General features: G+C 52.9%; 8 protein-coding genes across 8 annotated transcripts; 3 read left to right on the forward strand and 5 right to left on the reverse strand.

The window, feature by feature from the left end:
* Positions 1-1350: 1350 nt before the first annotated feature.
* On the reverse strand, positions 1351-3777 carry T310_9582 (SPX domain protein; the record flags this gene model as incomplete). The annotated part of the gene is made up of 2 exons (XM_013467920.1): positions 1351-1467; positions 1525-3777. 2 exons carry the CDS (start codon positions 3775-3777, stop codon positions 1351-1353), a joined length of 2370 nt encoding a protein of 789 aa, XP_013323374.1.
* Positions 3778-4494: 717 nt separating this feature from the next.
* On the forward strand, positions 4495-6758 carry T310_9583 (Uncharacterized protein; the record flags this gene model as incomplete). The annotated part of the gene is made up of 6 exons (XM_013467921.1): positions 4495-4982; positions 5041-5859; positions 5939-6047; positions 6104-6301; positions 6514-6595; positions 6676-6758. 6 exons carry the CDS (start codon positions 4495-4497, stop codon positions 6756-6758), a joined length of 1779 nt encoding a protein of 592 aa, XP_013323375.1.
* A 614-nt stretch (positions 6759-7372) lies between these two features.
* On the forward strand, positions 7373-8981 carry T310_9584 (uncharacterized protein; the record flags this gene model as incomplete). The annotated part of the gene is made up of 4 exons (XM_013467922.1): positions 7373-7578; positions 7675-7702; positions 7758-8271; positions 8332-8981. The coding sequence occupies 4 exons, from the start codon at positions 7373-7375 to the stop codon at positions 8979-8981; spliced, it is 1398 nt and encodes a 465-aa protein (XP_013323376.1).
* A 1288-nt stretch (positions 8982-10269) lies between these two features.
* On the forward strand, positions 10270-11729 carry T310_9585 (uncharacterized protein; the record flags this gene model as incomplete). Its single annotated transcript, XM_013467923.1, has 2 exons — positions 10270-10362; positions 10419-11729. 2 exons carry the CDS (start codon positions 10270-10272, stop codon positions 11727-11729), a joined length of 1404 nt encoding a protein of 467 aa, XP_013323377.1.
* Positions 11730-12485: 756 nt separating this feature from the next.
* On the reverse strand, positions 12486-13618 carry T310_9586 (uncharacterized protein; the record flags this gene model as incomplete). Its single annotated transcript, XM_013467924.1, has 2 exons — positions 12486-13192; positions 13276-13618. The coding sequence occupies 2 exons, from the start codon at positions 13616-13618 to the stop codon at positions 12486-12488; spliced, it is 1050 nt and encodes a 349-aa protein (XP_013323378.1).
* Positions 13619-14169: 551 nt separating this feature from the next.
* T310_9587 (Chromosome segregation protein (SepB)) lies at positions 14170-19404 on the reverse strand (the record flags this gene model as incomplete). Its single annotated transcript, XM_013467925.1, has 11 exons — positions 14170-14829; positions 14880-15175; positions 15226-15357; positions 15409-15543; positions 15597-16543; positions 16597-16748; positions 16800-16971; positions 17044-17208; positions 17505-18601; positions 18664-18899; positions 18984-19404. 11 exons carry the CDS (start codon positions 19402-19404, stop codon positions 14170-14172), a joined length of 4413 nt encoding a protein of 1470 aa, XP_013323379.1.
* Positions 19405-19877: 473 nt separating this feature from the next.
* T310_9588 (Cytochrome P450) lies at positions 19878-21668 on the reverse strand (the record flags this gene model as incomplete). Its single annotated transcript, XM_013467926.1, has 2 exons — positions 19878-21339; positions 21409-21668. 2 exons carry the CDS (start codon positions 21666-21668, stop codon positions 19878-19880), a joined length of 1722 nt encoding a protein of 573 aa, XP_013323380.1.
* A 1148-nt stretch (positions 21669-22816) lies between these two features.
* Positions 22817-25459, reverse strand: T310_9589 (uncharacterized protein; the record flags this gene model as incomplete). Its single annotated transcript, XM_013467927.1, has 3 exons — positions 22817-23373; positions 23434-25176; positions 25240-25459. 3 exons carry the CDS (start codon positions 25457-25459, stop codon positions 22817-22819), a joined length of 2520 nt encoding a protein of 839 aa, XP_013323381.1.
* Between the last annotated feature and the right edge of the window lie 71 nt (positions 25460-25530).

Genomic DNA, 25530 nt, shown 5'->3' on the forward strand with positions numbered 1-25530 from the left:
GTGCCGTTCAAAGGTTACATGTACCGTCTTTGTGGCGGAACAAAGCTTGTCCGTTCCAAGGTTTACTCCACAGCAGTCAGCGAGCTCAGTCAGGACCCCAACCTGGACCTCGCTAGGCTCGCTTATGTGCCAGATGTTGGAGCAGCTGACATGCAGCGTGCATAGATAGCATTAGCTGAGGGATCCAACGTCTGTGTCTGCATCGCCTGATGATAATAATAATAGATTCCTGTCGGCACAGGTTGCATTGTTGTTTTCGAGGTGCAACGGAGCAGAATCAGACTAAATTTGGCCCCATGCAGGCCAGCGATCCAGACTGTTGGGCGAGTGCCGAAACGAGGAGATCGGAGGGCTCGAACAAGCTCATCGGCCTGAGGATCTGATCAGCGTGCTGCGTGTCACACAGATTGCCCGATCCCTACGGACCCTACCTGGCCAGATGGCAGCGATCGGCAACAATCTTGCCCTTGGAAGTGAAGAAAGCTGGCTGGGCGCACGGCTGGGACACCCGCTGGTCGCCCGGTTGCATCTGGAGCCGTGAATCATATCCCCAAAAAGCAAGCGTGCGGTCCATCCCCAGCCTTCGAGGTGGGAGCTCGAGCTAGCGCGCTTCGCTTCGCCCTGCGAAGACATCGTGGTGGAGCGTTCGGCTTTGGTCCAATCACGCCGGATGCAATTCAATCCGGCCTGTCTGACGGTGTTTCAGAATGCCGCGTGTATTATGCATGCACTGAATCCTGACGCTGTCAGACGGAGTCTCTACGGAGTACTTAGTACCAGAAACGTTGCAAAGCTGCCTTTCCCAGCTATCCGAGATGATCTAGCAATTCATCTCATATTCTCCGGGTGGCTGACCTGTTGCAACCGAATTGCGTATCTCTTCCTAGCTGACTGTCACCGGCTTGGCGATTCGTTACCCTATAAGGTGCTGACGGCTGTACGAGTGGCAGGATAATAATAGTGTCCACTAAGATTGTACTTAGTATACTTCATATCGATCACGCAATTTGGGATTGACAGGGGTCAAAGGGGGGTTTTGTTTCAAGATTTCTTGCAAAGAATTCCAATTGGTACACCGATCCCCTGTCTGGTCCGGAACGACGATAAAAGTCATGGTTGTAGGACATAAACAACTCCAGAATAATCAACAACGATTCAATAATTATACCTGTCTAACAGCAGACAGCCTGGACATAACGCTCTATCCTACCAATACAGTCTGGACCGAGAATTCCCTTCCATTACGGTACGGTATACAAAATCTGATATAATCAGCGCTCCATCCCCATAAACCGAATAAAACCAAACATGATAGACAAGCCACGGAAAAAGGAGAAGCGAGCACAGCTCCTACTGCGCACCCTGCTTGATCAGCCCCCACACTGATTCTTCCGACGCGTTCGAATATGCCGGTGATGATGCAGGAACGTTATCATCTCCACGTGCTTCGCGGAGTGCCGCTTGGTACTGTTGACGCTTGTGTCAGCGCGTCCTAGAATGCAAGAATGGCCGTTGACATCTCACCTTGAAGCCAAAGTTCAGAACGAGCGCCGCCGCCAGCCCCACGCACACCACGATCGGTCCGAACAGATTGTCGAGATCCTTCCCGCTCCGCTGCCGGATCAGTCGCGACCGAGTCTCGTACATGTACCAACCCCACACTGACGCGAACACTGCGAATCCTGTATAGACAATGGCCAGCGACTGGGAGATATTGTTCTCAACCCCTGCCGCATTGTAAAGGGCCAACGACAGAGACGCGAGCAAGATGCTGACATGCTGCCACTTGATAAACGTGCGCTGGTTGGCCAGCCACACCTTGGATTCCACCCGCACCGGCCCTGCGTCTTTGATCCACACGCTGGGAGGCTTCACCCCGGGCGGCAGTTCGACCCGCTGTCGGTGAGCGCGAGCATAGCGGGACATCGAAAACGACGGGATCAATCCGCCGAAACGAGACCCCCCAGACGTGCTGGCGGCTGCCTCGGCCTCAGGAGCGTGTTCCCGAGACTCTCGTTCAGCGTGAGCTGGATGCTCCCTCGCGGCCGGTGCCACTGTCGAGGGACCGGCTGCCGCTGACAGTGCTGGAGAACCGCCGCTTCGCAGCGGCAAAATCGGTGATCCCACCATGGTTTGTCGAGGGCTCGGCCGAGATCCTCCTAAGAAGCTGCCAACCATCATCTGCTCCTCCGCCTGCTTCGCCAACCGCTCCTGCTCTTCTTGAAAAGCGGTTTCGGGGTCGCGGCGGATGTCATTCTCCAGTTCACCCAACCAGAACGGGAACGTGTTGATGTTGTCCTCAAAGAGCTGGGCAACACCGTGCACAAACTTCGAAAATCTCGGCGCTTCTTTCACAAGATGGGACACCATGAGGTCTCTCAACCACTCCACATTGCGTGCTCCATGTCTTAACTTGATCTCCAGCAGAGCATGGGGGAAACGAACGATTTCTCCCTTGTTGATGGAACTGAATGGATATTCCATGCCAACGTCGTCTATATCCCGGCGATGCCAGTCAGAGGGATCGCGGCATGGCCGTTCCACGTCCAGCGCATCCTCTCGAATTAGGGCGAGGTTGGTGTCGAGCGAAATTCGGATTCGGTCATCCCCAGGGATTTGGAACGCCGTTCGGCTGTAGTTGGCCCGGAGTATCGGCTGCAGATCGTATTCTTTGATAAAAGATTGCAGCTCTTCCACATTTTTCTTCAGGGACTTGGCCTGCTCCGACTCCCCTTGCGCCTGGTCCTCCAGTCGGTGGACCTGCTTCTCAAACTTGTACTCCCCTTTCAAAAACTCCTGGACATGCTTCTCCTTCAATTGCACCCGGACTTCCCGACTGTGGTCATCGTCCGTGACGACTTTCTTCTCCAGGAAGATGGCCGGCTTGTCTTTCAACTGGCCAGTCCAGCGGAGTCTCAATGATCCCGCTTCAGGGGCCCGAGCGACCTTCTGGTTATACAGGTCAAATTGAGGGTTGTCAAAGTACACTGACGTGATGGTAGGATCGGGCTGGGATACATCCAGTTCTTTGGAACCTGTCGGGTTGTAGAGCAGGACCGGAAGCCGCCGTAGAATGTAGGTCTTGACCTCCAAGACATTATCCGCATGCACCCAAAACTTGTATGACACATATGATTCATGACCGACGCGAGGCTCACCACTGACCCCTTCCTTGACGTCTGCCGGACCCGGGCTAAGGATCTGGCGTGTAAACGTATACATGGCCGACAATCGGTTCAAAAGAGGAGAGTAGTCTTCCGAGTTGAAGGGCAGCTGAGACAGCCGCACTTGAAGCAGGGGCCGGACCCGATACCGCGCACCACGTTTGCGATCATGCTTCTTAGCGGCCTTGAGGAAACCAGTGAAGTTGATCCGGCTATACTTTTCGAGCTCGCTGACCTCCTTGGTGATATTGTCTAGCTCCTGGAGCACTTCACTGGCAATGGTTCGTCGTTCTTCCTCGTCGACCACTTCCGGTTGCTCGCTACCTTCCTTCGGGACCAACGGGGCCAATTTGGCCTCGCAGGCAGAGGTACGCTCCCGCAGTTGGCGTGAAGTGTCGACCTGAAAGGCATTGACCTTATCCAGCTGAACATTGATCAGCTCCTGCACGAACGCCTCCTCGTCCTGCTCTGTCCAGGGCTGGCTTTCACTGTCGCTGGGATCTTCACCGGTGACATCTGGTTCCCGCAAGAGACGCTTGAGCTTCTGGTAGTCAATGTATTTCCCCTCCCACGGAGGGTATATCGATTTCTTCAGCGTCTTGCCGAAACGCATCGTGGATCAACAGAGAGAGCAGCTCTCTGAGGGACTGCTCAGTGAGAGAAGGCGGCGCCTGTAAGATACACGAATGCAATGGATCGCGCGGATCAGCGCAGCTCCCGAGACAGCCACTGCGCGCCTGGCTCTCCTCTGCTGCCAGCAAAATAGATGATGCCAGGATCCAAATGGAGATGGAGAGAGATCTGAGGAAAGATCGAGCAGTGTAACGTGCCCGCATCCAGCAAGCATCACCAGAGAGAGTCTGACCCACGTGCCCGCCGCCACTGGAATCTGCGGCGCAAGCTCCAGCTCGTCGCCAGTGCTGATTGGCCAATGGCATCCAAGGGATCGCATCTCCGTCTGTCTGCGCTAAACCGGATCGGGCGTTTCATCATTCTCGGCCTGGAAAAGCAATTGTCCGGCAGCTTACCCCAGACCAACCAAAACGGGTTAGTGCTGCGTTACATAATCCACGCGAGGCTGAAGGACGGACTGCTCCGCCGTGCCTCGGAGCTGACTTGCTTCAGCAGCTTACGATATTGATTGCCGCGGTTGACATTTTTATTCGCCTGGATTAATGACTGTATAGACAGATAGAGGCATGGTGGAGTCTCATTGATACTTATTTTTTTTTCGCTAATGTTCATTTTCATTGCCCATCCATTGGCCCTTCTTTCTGTTTGTTAGTACATCTTTCTTGGGAAAGTCTACTGCTTTCTTTTTTTTATAACCATGACATCAACCAGCTCCCATGCATCAGGAGAAGTCTCTTTAATCAATGCGCTTCACGAGGTGCTTGTGAATTTGCACCAGAACCCATATCCACATGTGTCTAACCCGCCGCAATGCAAGAAGCGGGCTGCGGTAGCTCTCATACTTCGAGTGCGCCCGGAATACGGCCATTGGCCGGAATCTCCCCTGCCTCAGTTAGACAAGTCTGTCTCTATCATTCAGCAGCTGGAGAACTTTTTCGCCCAGGAATGGGTACAACACGGTAATCCAGAAGTGTTGTTCATCAAACGAGCGTCGAGGGCCGGGGATCGCTGGACCGGGCATGTGGCGCTTCCAGGAGGCAAGAGAGATCCAGAGGATGCAGATGACCAAGCTACGGCAATCAGAGAGACTTTGGAGGAAATTGGGCTCGACTTGACAGCTGAAGAGTACATGCCAGTGGGCAACCTCCCTGAACGGGTGGTCACAACCTCCTGGGGCAGTGTACCGTACGTGGGCACCGGCTGCTTCTTCTCTGAATGGTCCTGAACTAACGTTGGCAAACAGGCTTATGGTGCTATGTCCTTACATTTATCTGCTCACGTCGAGCCGTTCGCCTGCGTTGAAGCTGCAGCCCACCGAGGTGGCATCTACTCACTGGGTCTCTCTCCGGGCCCTGCTGTCCCCGTCGCTGCGAACCGTAGAATACGTGGATCTTTCGGAGCGTTATGCCAGCCGGGGTGGCTTTTTCACTCGCCTCGCTACACGCTGGATGACCGGCATGATGGAGTTCTCTGCTGTGCGATTGGTACCCACCGAGAGCCTGTATTGCAGTTCGATCCCGGGATTTGTCCCCGAGAGCACCAGCTCCGAGTCATTGTCACTCTTCCAGAGGTGGAAAGCATGGTCCCTAAGTAACCAAGCCGGTTCGAGCGACCCAAGTCGCCCACTGCTGTTATGGGGACTGACTCTAGGTATCATGGCCGACTTCCTCGATATGCTGCCTCCGCATAACGCAGTCCAGCTGTGGAGGTATCCTACTTTCACGTGTCCCGATCTCCGGTTGATTGTTACCATCTTAACATACCCGTTACGGAAACGCAATGCTCTCAAGGTCCGGTCTTTCAGACGTCCCAGTCAGACGGCAGCCGATGCTTCGACAGTAGCATTAGCCGTCACCGAAGAGACCGACTCCAAGTATAATCCGAACGAGGTCGGCATCGGGGGACTTGGGGTTGGTCGGTACTATGGACCGTCACCGCCTGATCACCAGAAAGCAACCAATCATGCCGTAGGGATTATGTTGAATGGCTACTATGATCGTCTCCGGGTGGCGATGTACGTCTTCCTGGCTTGGAGACTGGCCGCAGGTTCCATTGCGTCGCTGTACGTGTGGAAGTGGCTTCGGCGGCGATAACGGCCCTCTATTCGTTTCTCTAGGCTCTTAGAATGTATATGTAGTTAGAAATTCGAGGTTGCAGGCCATAGAAGTACTCGATGAGCTGATGCCGGGGTGGGCAGTTGTGCTGCACAGCGGGTGGTTCGCCCTGGCGCTAATTGGCATCCCGTCAATCGTGAGCTACTAAGAATACCCCACCCGACTAATTGCTTGTAAACACAAAACATCCAGCCATCGACGCTGCCAGGAACCGCCAACTCGACACCGTCAATCGTCTCTGGCCAGTCATACCATCGCCGCTACTTTATACCGCGACTGCGCTGTGAGACGAAGATGGTTGTCGCGCAAAAGCTGTATCCTCGCGCGACAGTGAAACGCATCGTCAAAGCCCACTCAGGACGAAATGTCAGCAAAAACGCAGACGTTCTGGTAAGAGCCCAATTGAATGGCCTCCTTGTTTATGCTGTGCTGTTTACCGCCTGACCGGTCTTCCTCTTCAGTTGCTGACCTGATTCCTGTCTGCCACAGATCTTTCTCGACTATATGCTGTTCATGCAGGAGTGAGCACCTCCCCGTCCTCCTTGAACCGTCTCGAAATGATTCCCATGGCCATTGGCATATTGACGAACGCGTCCTTGTAGGCTCATGCGCGAGGCTTCGATCCGCTCGAGGAAGTCTGGGGAGAAGGGCATATCTGCAAGGAGCATACGCAAGGTGACCGAGGTGCGTGTGGACTAGCAGTGTCACAGCTGCAGCATGCGTCTCCTAGATTCATTCGAATATTGTTACTCACACAGCTCTAGACTACACTGCGAAAGATGAAGGGATAACTTTTTCACTCTACATGGGTCATAGCGGTTGGCGATGTTGGTATATTGGGAGTTAATGAGGGAATGGCGTTAAAGAGGCGGTTGTCTTTCTGCTATCATCAGAGGGCTTGTGTGAATTTTAGTGATACCCAGGACCTATAGCTAGCTAGCTGATGGAATTGTAATTATACAAATTACAGCAGTAATCAGACTTCACTCTTGGCGGTGATATTCACAACAATCAATCTGCTGATCTGCCAAGTCCAATTCTAAAAATGGATGAGCTGAAGAGGCGGGTCTCCAATGAAGCGTTGAGAGGCATTATTTTGGCCTTTTTTCTTCTTCTTTTTTAGCCACCAGTTCTTTGTCCGGTTGTCCAGCGCAACCAGCCTGAAGGAGTAGGACAAGCACGCGACCGAGGCGGAGCTCCAAGCGGCTCTCCTGTCCCCGTCAAACCCTTGACCGTCTTAACTTTCTCCAGCCGTCCATCGACTTCCAGTCTTCACACCTTGGACAGAGCTGCACGCAATTCACTTATTCCCCCATTTTTCCTTGCTGTATTCTTCTAATCCTGCACGCCCATACTGCTTTGCACTGGTTACCTGCTACATATCTCTCCCCTGCACCAGCTGCACGCTCGCACACACATCTGCCCTCCTAACTCTCACACGCACAAATCATCACCGCCATCATGTCTGCCTCGCCTGCCACCAACAACTCCACCGCACAAACAGAGTCCAAGTCTGCGAAAAAGAAGCAAGCAACGAGCGAAGCTTCTCAGAGTGTAGATGGCACGACCCCGACACCCTCGAACCCGGACACTGAGTCAAAACCTGCTACCAACGGTGTGGCCGACGACGACTTTGATGAAGCCACCTTCTTCAGGGATCTCCAGAAGTAAGAACCCTCTGTTTTTTTTTTTTTATGAATTGCATTCGTAACGATGCCATTGTCGCAATTTTACGATCAAATTGCTAATCTGGGTCTTTACAGGAGCTTGCGCAATGCCACCAAGAAACTGGTGTGTAACGACCGTCCAGCCTTCCCTCCTGATCAGTATCGACTGACTGCCTTAGAACGCCACTGCCAAAGTTGATAGCATCATCGCCGAAAACCCTGGAAAATCTCTCGATGACTTGGTTGCCGAGAAGAAGATCAATGTAGATCAGAAGGCTCAAGCATTGAAGAAACCCACGCTGCAGGCCAACGTCGCCCAGCTTGAGGAGCAACTCGCTCAGTACAAGAAATTTGCGGCTCACTACGAGAAACGTCTTGCCAAACAGAAGGCTGATCTGGAGAATGCACACAAGGAGGAGCTTGAGGCCGTGCGGGAAAAAGTTGCAGCCGAGTTGAAAGAGTCTCATCAGAAGAACATCCGTGAACAATTGCTCGCCCTGAGCAAATTCCTGCGTGCTGCTGCTGCCATGAGACGCATTGGCGATGAGACTGCGCCGGAGAGCCGAGCGTTTGAGGGCGTGCTGTTCCAGGTCTACGGAGGCACTTACGAGGCCGTCGACTCGATGCTCAAGCTGATCAACGGTGCTGAGGAGAAGGTCCCTGCGGTGGAGGGCGACATCTTGGACGTTACTTGTGAGTATTTTCTTTCAAAAAAAAAATTTTTTTTCCGACATTGCTGACTTTACTTTTCAGACGCGCAAGTGAAGCAGACTTCGGAGCAGTACGCTCCAGCTCCGCCCGAGGGAACCTGGACACAGAGTCAGGAAGCCCCTGCTGCGGAATCTGCGCCAGCGTCTGATCCTACCGTGGCCAATGCTGGCTTGACCGAACTTCAGGATACTTCTACGACGGCCCAGACGAATGGAGTCGCCCCGTCCGGTACAACTCAACCGGAAGTTACTACGGCTCCTTCCCAAACGTCTGTCGGGGATGCAGCGAATGCTGCGGCTGAGACAAACTCTGGAACCGCGTCTGCGAATGCTGATGAGTGGACTGAGGTGCCGCGCGACCCGGCCGAGACCGAGACTGGCGTCCAGGCTACCCCTGCGGCGGGCCAACCCACGACCACCTGGGCAGAGGATGGTTCTAGCACCCAAGCGACTGCCGCGAATAACGAAGGAAACGATGGCTTTGAGCAGGTTGTTCACCACCAGCGACAAAACAGCATCCGTGGTCGGGGAGGCGCTCGCGGACGAGGTCGCGGTGACAGCTTCCGCGGTCGTGGTCGAGGAGATTTCCGGGGACGAGGCCGTGGCCGCGGTGATTTCCGAGGCGGACGAGGTCGTGGTGGGTTTGCAGGCCAGCAGGCCAACCGCGCAGAGGCCGTTGCCAGCCAGGGATGATCTGGTTTGGCAAAAAGAAGTCTTTGTTGAGATCTCCTGAACTTTTATCATGTTCAGCTGACTCAATGTAGACTTTGGGCTGCGCAGCTCACATTCCGGTCGGTTCTCTTGGTCCTGGTGCTTCCTGCTTTGCATTGCGCCCCGCCTCTCTTCGACAGCTCGCGTTCTTCTACCGGGTTTTCCGCTCTGCATTTGTTATTTCTTTTCTTTTTTCTCCTTTGGATCGGTCGGCGTTGGTACGGTCCATGAGTGGAACGAATTCCGTCGTCGGGTTTGGTTGTTGAGGGATGTTCTGTGCTGCTTATCGCATGGGTTTTCTTCCCTACGGCTCCGGAAAAGTTCATGTTACTATTATCTCGTGTGGTCATTGAGCGTTGCATTTTTTTTTACCTTATGGTGCTACGATTCCCCCAATTTCCTTTTATTTTTTTTATTAACGATATCCTCGTGGGAAGGGCGTCATGTTTGTTTAGCTCTTCTCCATGTCCATCATCAGAATCATGTACTTTACGCTACTTTATCCTTGACGAGCCTTTGGTCGGATGGGATCAGGTCCTGGGAATCTGGCGCAGGCGGATAAACGGGTGGGCTGGTTGCCGGGAACAAGTGAGTGTATGAAGAGTGAGCATGGTGCCGCATGTCTAGTGGTAGTTATGGAGCAATGGAACGATCGGGTGTGAAGCAATCAAATTTATCCATTGTACAGTACAGACAGTAATTTGTGTAGAGTTGGTCACTGATCGATAAGAGGAGATCTGGGTGGGTTCATTCCATTCTGTTCTATCATTTTGAATTCCGAAAAGTTCTAAAAGTAGAATTCTCCATCCATGGATTTCCATGGATAACAGCGTCATCTATGGAGTACGCCGTACGTAGATCTCTTTTTAACAAGGGGGGTTGGCCATGGATCATGCATTGGCGGCATTAAGTGCATTACGTATGCTCCACTTTGTCGGAGTATCGGAGTTATTGCTATGTCACAGCCTCTCTCACTTCTGAAACAAAATCTCATGCAGCGGCGGCTCTTTCTCTCTCTGCAGGTGCAGTATTTTAACGGGAGAAAGTGTCAATTGATTTGAGCGTTCCTTTCTGATATTGACACATTGATTTAATTATTTGTTTATTTGTTTGCTTGTTTTGTTACTTACCTACCTACCTACACTACTGTGGTTCCTGTCTATGATACGAGTTAACGAGAACTGTCTACTAAGGGAGTAGACGAACAACGGTGAATCGTGTCTTGATCGCATAACCCGGCAGCACAGCTGGGTACTGTAACACACCAGCCATGGCGTCGACATCGTCAACAGCCCTGTCGAGCAACCAGAACCAGCGGAAGAAGGTGTTGAGGGTGATTTTCATCTCTCTTCTCTTGGACTTGGTATGTAAATAAATCTATCTAGGACTTCTTCTCAGCTAATGTGTTTTTCCGTCTAGATCTCCTTCACCTTCATCCTCCCCCTCTTCCCCTCCCTGCTCAACTTCTACCGACAGCGCGACCCCTCGCCAACCTCCCTCCTGAACCGCATCTTCCACTACCTCAACACCTACAAGAACGCCTTCGCCAAGCCGATCGATTCCCGCTATGATATCGTCCTGCTGGGCGGCGCGCTGGGCTCGCTCTTCTCGTTGCTGCAGGCCATCGCCGCGCCGGTCATCGGCCGTCTCTCTGACCAGCACGGTCGCCGCACGGCGCTGCTGTGGTCCATGGCCGGCAACATCCTCAGCGTGGCGCTGTGGGTGGCCGCGACGGATTTCCGCACTTTCCTCGCCAGTCGCATCGTCGGCGGCCTGAGCGAGGGCAACGTCCAGCTTGCCAATGCGATCGCGACGGATATCAGCGATGAGAGCCAGCGCGGCTCGACTATGGCCATGGTGGGCGCCTGCTTCAGCATCGCCTTCACCTGTGGCCCGGCGCTGGGGGCCGCGCTGGCGAACATCACCACCATCGCTGCGAACCCGTTCGCGACCGCCGCGGGCTTCTCGCTGTTTTTGATCGTCCTGGAGACGCTGTATCTGTATCTGTATCTGCCCGAGACGCATCCAAAGCTTGTCCGGCGGGAAGACAAGGCTTCGAAAGAGGAACCTGCCACTTCGAACGATGCACCCGAAAGCAAAAACCAACGCCAAAGCACGACCAAACAAACGACCTCCGGCAAGAAAGACCGACAGTATACAAACCACCCCGCCCTGCTGAACCTGGTGCATCTGCTCTTCCTCCTCCCCTTCTCAGGCATGGAGTTCTCCCTCCCCTTCCTGACCGCGACTCTGGTCGACGAGACCAACAAGACGATAAACCCGTCCGCCCTGAACGGGCGCATCCTCTCGGTCATGGGCCTGATCGCCTCGCTCCTCCAAGGCACAGTCGTGCGCCGCCTCCCTCCGCTACTGACGATCCGCATCGGCGTCCTCTCCTGCACGATGGCATTCTTCCTCCTGGGAAGAATCACCTCCCTGTCCGGCCTCTACGCCGCAGCATGTTTCCTGGCCGTCACCAGCGCCACCGTCGTCACGGGCCTCAACAGCCTGGGCAGTTTCGAGGCCGACGAAAGCGAGCGCGGCGTCGTCCTCGGCCGTCTGCGCAGCTGGGGCCAGGTCGGCCGCGCGGCGGGACCCGTCGTCTTCTGCTCGTTTTTCTGGTGGGTGGGGAGAGAGGTCGCGTATACGGCTGGCGGGGTGGTGATGTTGGGCGTGTGCGCGATTGTGTTTGGGGGGTTGAGGACTCCTGTCAGGAGGAAGACTGACTAGATCAGTTAGTCAGTCAGTCAGTTAATTACTCACCTTGGTTTTGGTTTGGTTTCAATCAGATTAAATTAATTGAATGTCTGATAGATATATTTGTGTACAGTACTGTTTAAGAAGTAAATAGATTTGAGGCCTGTGTATTATGTATGTATATACTGTACAATACAATACGTTAGATTGCTATCGCCGTCTTATAATTATTGTTATTTATTATTCATACCTACTCTAGTGATTGACTGATCAGAATATCCTCCTAGAATAATCGAAATGAAAGATGCAATCAACAGTAACAACGACGACGACGACGACGATTGATTCATTCCCAATAACTACCTCCCTACCTCCCTACCTAACTAGCTACCTAGCTAGCTAGCTAGCTAATTCAAGTACACTGAGACACTGTCTGCCTGGGTATGTATACAGAGTGGGGATTTCCAACAGAAAACAAGAAAAGAAAGCAAGCAAGAAAGAAAAGGACATGGAATATGGAATAATACATGCTATCTTGATAATAGTACTAGTGGTAGTAGTAGTAATAGTAGTACAAAAATGCAGTGCAATGTATGGGGGGGGAAAAACGAAATGAAAAGAAATGAAATGCCCCCCTTTTTTGTGTGTTTGTGCCCAGGAAATATAAAAAGAAATTCAAAACTGGGTCATAATACAAGCTCACGTCTCTTTCATAGCGTTTGCCCATCAAGATTGCCAACGTAGAGAATTGGTCGAGTTTGACGACAGGTCAATTGTATGTATGTATGTCTACTTGTTCGGCCGTATCCGTCGATTCGAATCGAGGTTGTATTCCTCGCATCCCTGCGTGGCCAACGACGGCCCAGCTGAAGGGTCCATCGACCCCCTGGCCTTCCCCAAGAGCCAGTCGGTCAGGGTGACGAACTTGGCCGTGCGATCCCACCCGTCCGCCTGGTCAGCGTGCTCGATCGTGTGGCTGGAGATGCGGCCCTCCTCGTCAAACCCGAAGATGAACAGCCCCGTGAACTGGCCCTCCTTGCCCAGTTTGAAGATCGGTGCTTCGCCGCCCAGCAGCGCGCTCAGCCCTTTGTTCGTGCCTGCTTTCGAGTCGGCGAGATGGCTGGAACCGGCCGATGAGGGTGATGCCGTCGAGGTCGAAGTCGAACCACCACCCCCTTCATCCCGTGCCTCTGTTCTCCATCGCACGACCAGTCTTTCCTCCCCACAGCTTTCGTTGCGATCGCAGCCCAGCACGGTGTTTGCACGGACCATCCGCTCGCTCAGGATCTGCAATTTCACGTTTCCAACCAGGGGAACACTGCTCCAGGCGACGGGCACTGTCCACAGCGCTGCTCGGTAGAGCACTCTGCCCTTGACATTCGGCAGATGCGGATGTGTCGACGGGAAGAGATGGAGGGTGACCTGCGGAGACAGAATCTCCAAAGGCAACGGGTTGATCAGGATGGTCGGAAGAAGTGGGGAGAGGGTGCGAAGGGCTAAAATAAACAATTAGCATGAACCATGCAATTATAGAAACAAATGCAAACAGCTCGTTTAGATCTTTTTTTTTTTACTTCACTCTTCCCAAGCTTCAGAACCCGTTCATCCGGCGGCTTGTGATCGCCGCTGGCACCTCCGTTCAACCCATCGGGCACAGGGCCGCCTTGGCCTCTTGTAGACGAGAACAGACTCGCGGGAGACGGAGCAAACCAGAGCTCATCCTCGAGGGAATTGTAATACGGCTGCGCAAGGAATGCGCACGACGTCGAGCTAAAGGGTTGCTGTTGTTGATGAGAGCGCAGCAGTCGGAGTCGCGGAGAAGACGGCCGCGGGGAAGGACGTAGCCGAGCAACAGCCCATCGGATGGAAGAAGCAATGGCGGTAGAGGCAGGAGGACGACGGCAAGGGAACGGCTTGGGCATCACGAAGGCCGATGTACGAGCTCGTCCGGCGCAGAAACGGGCTGCAGAGGCCGTGGCTGCTGGAGATACATTGGCAAGAGGGTGGGAGGGATGGAAATGGCGAGATGGAGCTGGCAGCAGCCATTCCGATGACGTTGTTGGGTTGGCCGGGCCGAGCCACAGGAAGAAATCAATTCTCCAGACAGAAATCAACAGCAGACCACAGGGCCAACGCCAGAAAAATGAATTAATTATGTCATGCTGTCTGCAATCTAATAGTTACTAATTTAATTGGCTGATCTGCTGATCTGAAATGTCGGGGCCAATGATAGTTGCCTCATTAATCAGACAGCTAGAGCATATGCACAGTACGGAGCTCGTATTTAGTAACATCAAGCGTTTCCCTTATCTCCAAGTATACAAAACAACCGTACACGAAATAAAATCATAAAATCATAAACAGAATAAAATTGCTTCCGACCAATGCTCCTGGCATCCCAATTCTACCCATTTCGTTGATTTCATCCCATTATCAAAATGGGGGAAAAAAATCCAATCACCCTAGTACTATTTCAAGCAAGTTCGTCGTCCTCATCCATACCCATGAGCCGTCGTTCGCCAAGCTCGCGAATCTTGTCCTCCAGCACAGACCGCCCATACCGCTGAGCGACCTTGATGGCTGCCTCCAGCATCTTGCCGCTGCGGTCACGCATCATCTCCACCAGCTCAAGCGCCTTCATACCCCGCTCTTCGCCCTCGCGACACTCAATCGCTAGCATCTGGAGCAGGATCTTGTCAATCTCGACCTCTTTCCTCGCCAGCTCCGCTCGCTGGTTGCGGGTAGCGTTCGTGCTGGAGATGAGATCCTGGTAGAGGCTGAGGAAGAGGTTCTCGCGCACGAATGCCTCCTCGAACCGGGCTGCGTCGTTGCGCAAAGTCGTTTCCTCCTCGTCCTCGTTCTCCTTGGGCGGTGCCGTGGAGACTGGAATCTTGAATTCAAACTCAGTGAGGAGAGGCCTGGGGAAATACGGATGTTTCTCTCCTCCCTTGAGGATAATGCAGTGGAATCGGTTCTGAGCAACAGCAACAGGCCAGTACGTCTCCTCCTTCCGGCCTTTGGCCAGTCGGTCCAGAAGCTTGGTGTCCAGCAGCGGCACCCAACGAGCCTGGCCGGGAGTTCGCCAGTGCTGGAGAACCAGAAGAACACCGTCCGAATCGTATATGCACGGATCCTGCACGATATCAGCATAGAACACCCGCGATTTTCTCCTAGTGAACTCACCCCTGTGTCAGAAAAGAAGACGTTCTGCAACTCCGAGCCCTCAGATAGGGCGACAATGTCTTCGTTCTGGCATACTTCATCTCGCTTGACGTTTTCAATAGAGTATGTCAGCGTCGAACACCCAGAACTGCCCACCGGCCCGTTTCCAACGGTCAAGACGTAGTCTCGCCAGGCCGCACACGTCACGGCAGAGCTCTTTTGTCTGTAGATCCGGAATGGCGTGCCATAGAGTGTATATATGCGGACGTAATTCTTGCTAGTCAATACAACAATGTAGGAATCGCTCAATGCAATTGCTTATTGCAGTCAGCATGTGCGTCACCCAATTCATCGGATGTCTACTGACTTTCAATCGACTCTTGCGGAGGAAGCTGAGTCCGCCAATCCGCCCGTGTTGTCCAGGTTTCATGGGGACGATAATAGATCATCGCCGGAGTATCATCGGTTGGGGGCGCAGCGAACACGGTGCCATTCTCATCTGAATGTGGTCAGTATATTGCGCGCGGTGATTCTCAAAGGTCCCACTTACTTAGACAAGCTTTATCATAACGATATGGATCAGTGAAGTGGAAGTTTCGGTGCAGCTCTGTGTCGTAGAATTCAACCGTCACAGTATTGTGCGATTCCTGATCAACTGTCCAAACGACTCCAGTCAAATTCAAGCCTACCAGCGTCAGTCACCTTGTCCACAAGTCAAATTCAGGAGTCGAATCTTACAGAGATAGCGCCTGTTGCCCCTCCACGGGGTACTTCCAGGCTGGAAAGGAGCGTGTTGCTTAGGCTGCCAAAACGAGGCAAGCCGCTTGCTATCATGGCCCGGGAGATCATCCAGATGACCATTCGTACGTTTTCCGTACGCATTGACATTCTCCGCGTAGCCAGCGCCATCATCGTCTTCCACAAAGTCGTCATCTTCATCCATGGGGCCGAGGATATCATCCAACGAATCCGGAGTGGCATCTCGTCTTGGCCTGTTCTCCGCTCCAGGCTTCAGTCGATTAACCGTCGGCCGTCTGGCATTTCCAGACGTCTCCGCCAATGGACCGGAAAGAAGAGGAGCGGCATCGAGTACCTTGTCCAGCAGCGACCTGTACTCTCGAGGGACGAAATCTTCGTGTATGAAAAGCTCGCCATCGGATGTAGTAAACGACAGTAAATTGCTAGAGGGATGCCACGCAAGATTGATCACGTTCGCGAAGTCATACCGCCGCAGGATGTTCTGCGTGCTCGTCTCCCAAAGCAGAATCTGGCCATCTGCACCTGCAGTCGCAAGCAGCGCACCATTGGGCGACCAGCTGAGGGCGGTAATTTCTCCGTTATGGCCGCCTGAGAACGACTTCTGTCGACTCCAGTCGGAGGCAGAGAAGACGACGACGTCCCGTGTGGCCTGCGCCGATGCGAAAGCAGTGCCATCGGGATGCCAGACCGCTCTCGATGTCGCCTCGTCTTCGGGCTCAAGTCGTCGAATCACGCCGTCGAGTTTTCGCACCAACTCGGGTTCTTCAGAGACAACGGAATAGATGTACAGAATTCCATCCGTGCAGGAGACGGCGACATACCGCCCAGTGGGGTCGAAAGTGACATGTTTGGATCCCTTGGTCTGCTCACGGAGGTATTTGACCTTCGTGATGTCTTCGACGTTGACAATCTTGACTGTCAGTTCACTTCATGCTGTCAGCTCCCGTACGCGTTGCTTCGTCCACGGAAAGGACCTTACTCGCTGGCCACCGCAATCCACTCGCCGTCTTTTGAAATCGCGACGTCTCGCACGGGCAAAGCGCATCGGACGAGCAGCTTGTCCATCTTGCCAGACTCCAACTCATACTGCCAAACCGTGCCATCCTCGGCGCCCATAACAAACGATTCATTCTGTTCCCGTCAGCCCGAACGATCATCGAAAAAAAATTAATGGAGCAGTACCGTTGCGGCAATCCCAAAGTGGCCTTCCACGCCCTCATCAATTGTCGTAGGCTCGCCATCCTGCCCGACTGTATAGATACGAATGGCGGAGTTCGAACCAGCGGTAATCACCCGTCGACCATCGGGAGTATACGTCAAGACGGTTGTTCCGGGGGTGTCTGGAAATAGGAACCTTGATTAGCATGCAAGATTTTCGTCCGGCGTAGCATGATCTTCCATATCTAAGATGATAGGTGATACGTACGGGCAGGCCTCCCCCTGGGTCGAACTGCTTCCGATGTCATTGTTGTTGTTATCGTTGCATGCGGACCGGACCGAATCAATTAATTCTTTTGTCACGGATGGGCGAGCCCAGAGGAAAACAAGTGTCTTTTGAAAAGCGACTCCGTGATGCGGAATTGAATCTGTACTGTACTGCAATCTAGTCCGTTCTCCGCAATGGCCGCCGACGCGTTGAGTAATCCGACGCGTCGCGCGACACGGCATCACACTCCCGATTTAGGTATCAAAATAGGGCTTAGGGCTTAGGGTCAGGATATGCCGACGAATCAGGTCTATAATTGAAACACTTCCATTTCAAATGACAGTTTGTTCTATATGTAGAAAATGTATCTAAGTATAATTCCTTGTTCTATCTATGGCCCTTCAGCGGTCAGAAAGTCGAAATCGACGCCGTCCTGCGCCTGATTGACCGATCGCTCGTACAGACCGCGATAACCCCTCTTGTGTTTCCTCGTCTCCACCTCCGCAGATAATGCCTTCTTCCTCTCCGTAATCCGCTGCTGCATCTCTTCATCCGATATCTCCAGCTGCAGCTTCCTGTTTTCTACGTCGCAGGTGATGATGTCGCCCGTCCGCACGATACCGAAGGGCGAATCCGGCAGAGCGGACTCCGGGGAGATGTGTAGAACGATCGTCCCTCCCGCAGTGCCAGACATTCGTCCGTCGGAGAGACGCAGCATGTCCTTCACGCCCGCTGCTCCCAGTTTGCGCGGAAGCGGGATCAGGCCAGCCTCGGGCATGCCGGGATTGCCGATGGGCCCAATGCCCTTTAGCACCAGGACTGAGTCCTTGGTCACCGGCAAGTCTGGATCGTCGATCCTCCTGGCTAGATCAGCGCTGTTTTCAAACACTACGGCCGGACCGGAATGGCGCAAGAGGGAGCGGTCTTTCGATGCAGACGCTTTCATCACCGCGCCGTCAGGAGCGATGTTTCCGCGAAGCACGACGAGGGACGACGAGGGATAGAGAGGATTAGAGAGAGGCCTGATAACCTGCTGCGAGAAGGGAAATGTGCGGAACGGAGACTCGTCAAGAACCTCGCCCAGGGTCCTGCCGGTTATGGTCATGGCAGACAGATGGAGAAGCGGTCGAAGCGTGTGCAGCAGCGCCAGCATACCGCCCGCATTGTGGAAGTCATTCATATAATTGTCGCCGCTTGGTTTCAGGTCTATCAGAAGCGGCGTTTTCCGGCCGATCTCGTCGAATGTCTGTAATGTAATCACCCCCTTGAGCTGTGGATGTCTATTGGCAATCGCTAGCAGGTGAACCACAGCATTAGTTGAGCCGCCAATCGCCTGGAGAACAGTTATCGCATTCAGAAAGGATTCTTTTGAGAGTATATCCTGCGGCGTACGCTTTGCCTTGGCGACAGCGACAGCATTCGCACCCGTCTCCTCCGCAATTCTGAGACGGCTAGAGGAGACTGCAGGGGCGGTAGCGCCTCGAAGAGGCATCAGCCCCAAGGCGGCAGTGATACAGGCCATCGTACTCGCGGTGCCCATGACACCACAGGTTCCAATCTGGAGAAGTCAGAAATGGTCGTCAATCACATTCAAGAATTCCGGAAGAGTGGGAAGCTCACTGTGGGCGCCAGCTCTTCGTTGATGGCGGAGATCTCTTCTATATCAATCTCTCCCGCTCGATAGGCCGCCCAATTGTTTCTGCAGTCGGTGCAGGCACCCAGTCTCTGGCCTCGATGACTCCCGGACATCATCGGACCAGTGACCAAAGGAAGCACTGGTTTATTGGCTGAGATGCCACCCATGAGCTGGGCGGGGACTGTCTTGTCGCATCCTGCTTCCTCGTCAGAATCATGCCCTAAAAGAAGAAAAAGTATACTCGTGTAGAATACTCTACTATAGACGGATGAGAAGAAGATAAATAAGAAGGAGAATCAAATACCTCCGATCATAATGCAGGCATCCATTGGCTGCGCGCGGATCATCTCCTCCGTGTCCATGCTCATCAGGTTCCTCAGGAACATACTCGTCGGATGCGCGAACGACTCATGCAACGTGATCGTGGGAAAGTCAACGGCGAGACCGCCGTGAAGCTGCACACCGCGTTTGGCGGCTTCGATGAGCTGGGGCACGTTGGCATGGCAGGGGTTGTAGCTGGAGTAGGTGTTGATTATGCCGATGATGGGCCGAGAGAGTGCATCATCAGAATACCCCAGGGCCTTGATGAAGGCTTTCCTCAGGAACAGAGAGAAATGCGCATCTCCATACGAGGTGAGTCCCTGCCGCAGGCCAGACGTGGATGAGATGGGTTTGGACAGATCGTAGTCGTCCTTCGGGAGGTGCTCGGCCTCGTCTTGTGGCATGCTGGATGGTGATGTCAACCTATATTATTTCTTATAAAAGGTGAAGGGATACAATCGATTATTTACTTTTACAGCAATAAGACAGCAGGAGGCCTAGAGCAACCTTTTTTCTAATATGCTGGACACGAGTGGCCAGCGGATGCGGAGTTGGGCCGATACATCGTGGTGGAGTAACTCCGCGATCTCGGATTCTTCTCCGCAGCGGAAACTGTCAAGGAGACGATCAAGACGGCTGTGGATATGCTTACAACACAGTGACAAAAGTCGACGGTTGGAGAAGGCATAGGCTGGTGATAAGCCCAAAAACATTAAGGTTGCTTCGCTTAATCCTAGAACTCCGCGCTGGCCTGTCCTCTATGTGATCTAAGAATATGACATAGAAAATATGCATATAGATACATATATATAACCCGAACAAAAAAAAGAAAGAAAAAGAAAAAGATGTTATAAACATTACAAAACCATATAGCCAACTAGACACGATGCTTCATCCGGACTCTCACATCGCCAACCGGGATATAGGTAGCGCTCCCGGGCTTTAAACCCGGACGCTTCCAGCCCTTCGGGCTCACGGGTTTGACGTCCCACAGCGCGAGAATGGCAGCGGTGAAGGCCAATATTTCGCGTTCCGCAAAGACACGTCCCTTGCACATCGATGCACCACCGCCGAAAGGCCGAATCGTGCCCATCTCTGTCGACACCTTGCCCGTTTCCGGATCCTTCACGATGAATCGATGGGGGTCGAATTTATCGGGATTCTTATGGTACCGAGGATCCATTTGATGTGCGCCATTGGGCACGACAAGGATATCGCCCTTGCGGAAGTGGTACGACCGTGGCTGCGCGGCTCCAAAGATGGCCGCGTCTTCGGCCGATTCGGTCAGGGTGAGGTCGCTGGACAGCTCTCGGTAGGACGCGGAGTTAGTGTACATCCGGATGGCCTCATAGAACGTCGCTCGGAGCAGCGGGCACGAGGTGAGCAACCCCTCCAGGTTAAGAGAGAGACGCGGCGGCTCGGCGAACGGAAGGCCAGTCTCTTTGGGAGTAAGACGAGAAGCTTTGACAAAGGGTGCCATTTCCTCTTCCAGTGCAGCATGCAGACTAGGGTCTGAATAAATGTGGAGCAGGATCCAGAAAACAATGCTCGAACTGTTCACATTCATAGCCCAGAGCACGGCCAGGTCTCCTTTGGCAGCAACGCTTGGGGAATACCCAGCCTTCCTCCAGGTCCGCATACGCTGCTTGATCATCTCGGAAAGGTCGTCAAGATCACGGAGCATGACCCCTGGATCGCGGCCATCCTCGACAGCCGCAAACGCCATATGCAGCGCGGTAACGAGCTTGTGAAGACGATCACGAGCACCATACGCGGCCGACACACTCGGCATAGGAAGCCATTTGGGGGCTCCTGCAATAAGCAGAGAGAATGCCTTATCAAAGGTCCACATGTCTTGCAGAAGACCGGGGTAGAACTCGACGAATGATGTCCCCATGAAGGCGGTCGTCGTGATGTATGCGATAAAGCTCCTTGTCAGCGCGAATAGATTCGCCTCGGCGACAGGAGGATCGCTACCGTCGACCACGGAGACGTCGCTGCCGCGTTCCCAGACATTTTGATCGACAACGCTGTGGGCGAAGGAAACCAAGTTGGCGATCTCCTGTTGGATGAGTTTGACTGCAGCCGACGAGGTATCCGTCACATAAGGCTCCCGCAAGATCAGGCCCAGAGCATGGTTAAGAGACTTTATATGGCTCTTGTCCATGCGCCGAGTTGCACCTCCATCACCAAACACGTTTTCCATGATGCGAAACACGAAGAAATCCGTCGATGCGCCTCGGTGGGCAAATAGCGCCTTGGTCATGGACGGCGAGAAGATCATGTTATGAGTCTGGCGCCCCATCTGAAGCGCCACGATCGGCTCGTTGATGGTTTGTCTGCGGCATGGTCAGTTTCTTGTATTTGTCGCTTTTATAGGAGCAGGAGCAGAGAGAAGTAAAACGGACCCTGCCTTGAGAATGAAGTCTCGGTGGCCCCTGGCCACAGACACCAAGTGTCCCAGCCCAGGAATCCAGTAAGGAAGCTTCCTGACCGGATGCGGTTCGCCCTCGATGACCTTCTTCGGCCGGCTTTGCAGACCGCTGATGATTCGCGTGGCGAGACATGAGAAGAACAGCACCGCAATGAACGTCTGCAGGGCCAGCGTCGGGGTGATGTCCTCCACGACCTGCACCACCCGATGGGGCACCGTAACGTAGGCCTCCATCTTTGGATCTTTTCTGAAATTATCTTTCCAGTTGCAGTCTCACAAACGAATATCCAAAAAAAAAAGACGAGCTGCGACGAACACAAACGGAGAGGCTCTCTAGTGTATCAGATCCACGTGATGGCACAGCAAGAGATTCGAACCAGTGCAATCGGCCAGCAGCCCAATCCCCATCGGTGCTGTGCAGTTATACGAGAGGGATAAGATTTTTTTTCATGCCCCCCTCGAAGTAGGAAAGCCTCTCAACCTCTGCAGAAAGAATCAAGGAGAAGCTGTGGAGATGGGAGGTTTGGGCTGTGTGACATGAGACGCGCGCTGCTGCGCCGCTTTAGCGCTGGTCCGATCTCCGTCCATTGCGAGGGATCGAATTGACCGACCACTTCAGAGATTTTGATTTTCTCCCGCTTGCTGTGCATTATATTTTATGTTCGAATAAAGTAGTCGATGCATTTCTTTTTTTTTCTCATTACGGAATTAAAGGCATCCTGTGATATCACAGAGGACCGTCTGGATGTCTTGCTGCTTTTGCGTCACGTGAGGCTCCACTGCGGGAACCGGAAGTCTGGATTTGGCACGGAGCTTATTATTCATTTCCAATGATTAATTTCTTGATCTTGTGAGGCTGGAATAATAAACAAAGTCCTTCTGCCTCCCTAGGTAATTATGAACTACTTACTTATATGGTCCAAGTATTTCTAGCTACAGCTTCACAAACGAGAATATAATGGGAGAAGCTAAGCTCTGCAAGGTTGCAGCATCAGCCAGGACATGCTAGCAGTTACGTCATTTAGTTGATCGATCGGCGTCCCTTATTTGGATGACTCGGGCTATACTCCGTAGAGCCTCCAAAGGCGACTAGATGCCAGTTGGTATGATATTAGGCATGATGGAAGAATGCGCGATAACCCTCTGATCATGTGTTGGAGCTCTGCATGCAGACCAACAAAAGCATAGAGCTAAGGCACTTCTTGGCCCATCTGCAACATGATTGACCTTTGGAAAACGGACTCACATCTAGGCCTTCTCGTCACTTGACCAAGCCATTAACATCCCGGATATATTTGTATATGCAGTCCTTTTCAAGAAAAAGTTAAAAAAAAAAAGAACGATTCCGATGCCCATCGTTTTGACAGAGTAGTAGAATTCTTTCAGCGCTCAGATTGCAAAACCCGGTCCAGAGATGCGCTTTCCATTTCGTACCGCTCCACTTTTGCCTGTGCATGCTCGATCTTCCGCAGCACCCATTGGACCCGCGAGGTAAGCTGACTCGGTTGCTTGTGAAGGCGGCCAAGCAACTGAAGCTCATCTTCATACTTGCTAATTTTCTTATTCTCGTTCCCAATCAGCAGAGCGAGAACAGCCAGGTCGAGGCGGCTGCGTAACACTTTATCCCCGGTCAGACGTCTGAATGCAGCGTGATATACTGGCCGGGCAGGCTTAATGGCAGACGGTCGGCCATTAACCGAGACGACCGCGACCAGCTCTGCTTGTTCAAGAGCCTCGATCACGGCCTCTCCTCTCTCCTTGAAGAGCCCAGAGAGTAAGATTTGGTTGTACGGGACAACTGCATCTTCCGAATTTGCCAACTCTTTGATGAGGTACCATGCCTGTTCGCGAGTCCAGTGCCGAGTGTCGGGATCGACTTCCAGGACGAAGAATTTCAGGATTTCCGCAGCAGACTGTTCGATGATCCGATTCACAGCACCTGGGGCATTTAGTCAGCGCGCACATAGGTGTCATTCATGGAAGAAGCAGAATAACAAACTTTGAGGGCTCTCTCCTGCCTTGATCCGACGTGCCATAAATTCCAAGTCCGGCAGACGACCTCCCAAGGTGGCGACGCAGCTTTCTAAGTCTTCCAATCCTTGAGATAAACCTGGCTTGGAGCCGTCATCACCACCATTACGCTCCAGGTAACTCAGAAGGAATTTCTTCCCGACTTCAAGAGAGCAGTCACCGAGCGAGATGGTCCGAAACACTTGATTGGGCAACGCCTTGCTGAGAGACTTGGGATACGATGGGTCCGTTGTCAAAAAGATCACATGTGCAATATTCTCTGTTGTCAGCGCAGCAGCCCATTGCGCCAGCTTGTCGTAGACCAGAGTCTTTTCGCTGGCCCGGTACAGGAAATTATCGATCACCACGACGGGTCGCCGCTCCGGATGCGCCTCTAGATACTCTTCCTCTGACAATTGAGAATCTCGATCATCCTTTCCCCGCTCCTCTAGCGCAATCTGCTTGAGGGCATTTCCAGTGTTGGCCCAGATCTTACCAAGCTGCGCATCCAGTGTGTCCGAAAATCCAGCTTTTGTCCCGATTATACCCTGGGAAGCCAGGTCGATAAAGCTGCTGATACTATTCATCCAGGAGAAGACGGGTCGGTAGCCCACCTGGGTCGCCGCAGCGGAAATCATTGCAGAGTCTCCTCTCGCTTCTTGGATAGGCTTGCAATCAATAATGACCTTGTATCTATGCCGCTTCAGCGACTGAATAACCAGCTCTCGCTTTTCCGAGCCGTGTGGGCCTTGGACGACGATAAAAGTACCTGCGCTCTCCATCAACCAAGACTGCAATTGAGCGACATCATTCTTGCGATTGTCCCAGATTGCTGCGAGTATATTGCTTTGGCTCTTTTGGTGCCCAGAGGAGAGAATATTTGCCCTTCTTACTTGCTTTCGGATCCACTCCCAAAAGCCCTTCTCCTCGGTATTCAGTAAGTATTTGATCCGGAGCTTGATAAATGCCGTGCGGATCGGATCGAAGATGATGACAGTTATCCCCGCGATCAGCGCGGCTAAGGTGGGAATGACGATTCTGGGATGATTGAACAGCCACTCCCTGATCCAGGAGCCTTTGATCTTTCGCTCGTATGTGATCTTCAGAACCGTGCCATGTTTACCGCCCCCATCCTTTTCTATGACTGTCAGACCATGCACGCAACTCCTGGCCAAGACGGCGAATTTAACCCGACTGAACTCCACGTAGGCGAACTTGGGTGTAACCGGCGACCCCGGTTGTTGCCGTTCTATATCCCTCAGTTTCCCATACTTTCGGAAAATGGTATATAAGGCTTCTTGCGTCAGTTCGGTCGCAGTGGTTTCGGGCGACGTCGGACAAAACTCGACCTTCAACTTGGGGCTCGGAAAGCGATGCAGGTCCTCGATCCATGGATTCCCCACGACGCGCCCTACCCCGACCTGGTCAAACGGATTGAACCACGGTCTTATCGGCTTGTCCATTAGATGGATTTTCACGGCCTCTTCTATCTCCTCATCGGTTTTATCAGGCGGACGGGAGTACTTCACAAACAGCCCGCCTTCTTTCAGTCGAGGAACAACCGCCTTGATCTCAATGTTCCAATCAGGCGGCATGGCCCGTCTTGCGATGGCCCAGTGGTCTGCAGCGGCGTAGGAGGGCTGATTAAACTGTCTCAAAACACGGTCAACAAATTGACCCTCGCTCACCGGTGACAGGCGGAAGAACCACTGGAGTCGTAGCGGGGCGATGTCTGTAGATACGCATCATAACCAATTAATGGGATTTGATACGTCGAATGGTAGAAGACGCTCACTGTTGATGAAAAGCATTCCTTCATTACGCTCTACTTTGATGCGCCCCTCTTCGTACGGCCTGTTTGTCGAGTATCGCACGCCTGCGGCTGATAGAAGCTGCGTGCGTTGCGCATACGGGCCACAAGCTATAGGAGGACGTAGGAGCATGTGACGGGTCCTCAAACGTGACAATGAACAAACAGGGTCTGGTACCCATATTGGGAGCGCAGCCCGCATCATGGCGAATGCGGCAGAGGAGCTGCTGCTGGTTGACTGTTGTGCTGCGTTTATCTACCAGCCCAATGACGTCG

Source organism: Rasamsonia emersonii (assembly GCF_000968595.1).
Source record: "Rasamsonia emersonii CBS 393.64 chromosome Unknown ctg1118621762158, whole genome shotgun sequence".
Lineage (NCBI taxonomy): Eukaryota > Fungi > Ascomycota > Eurotiomycetes > Eurotiales > Trichocomaceae > Rasamsonia > Rasamsonia emersonii.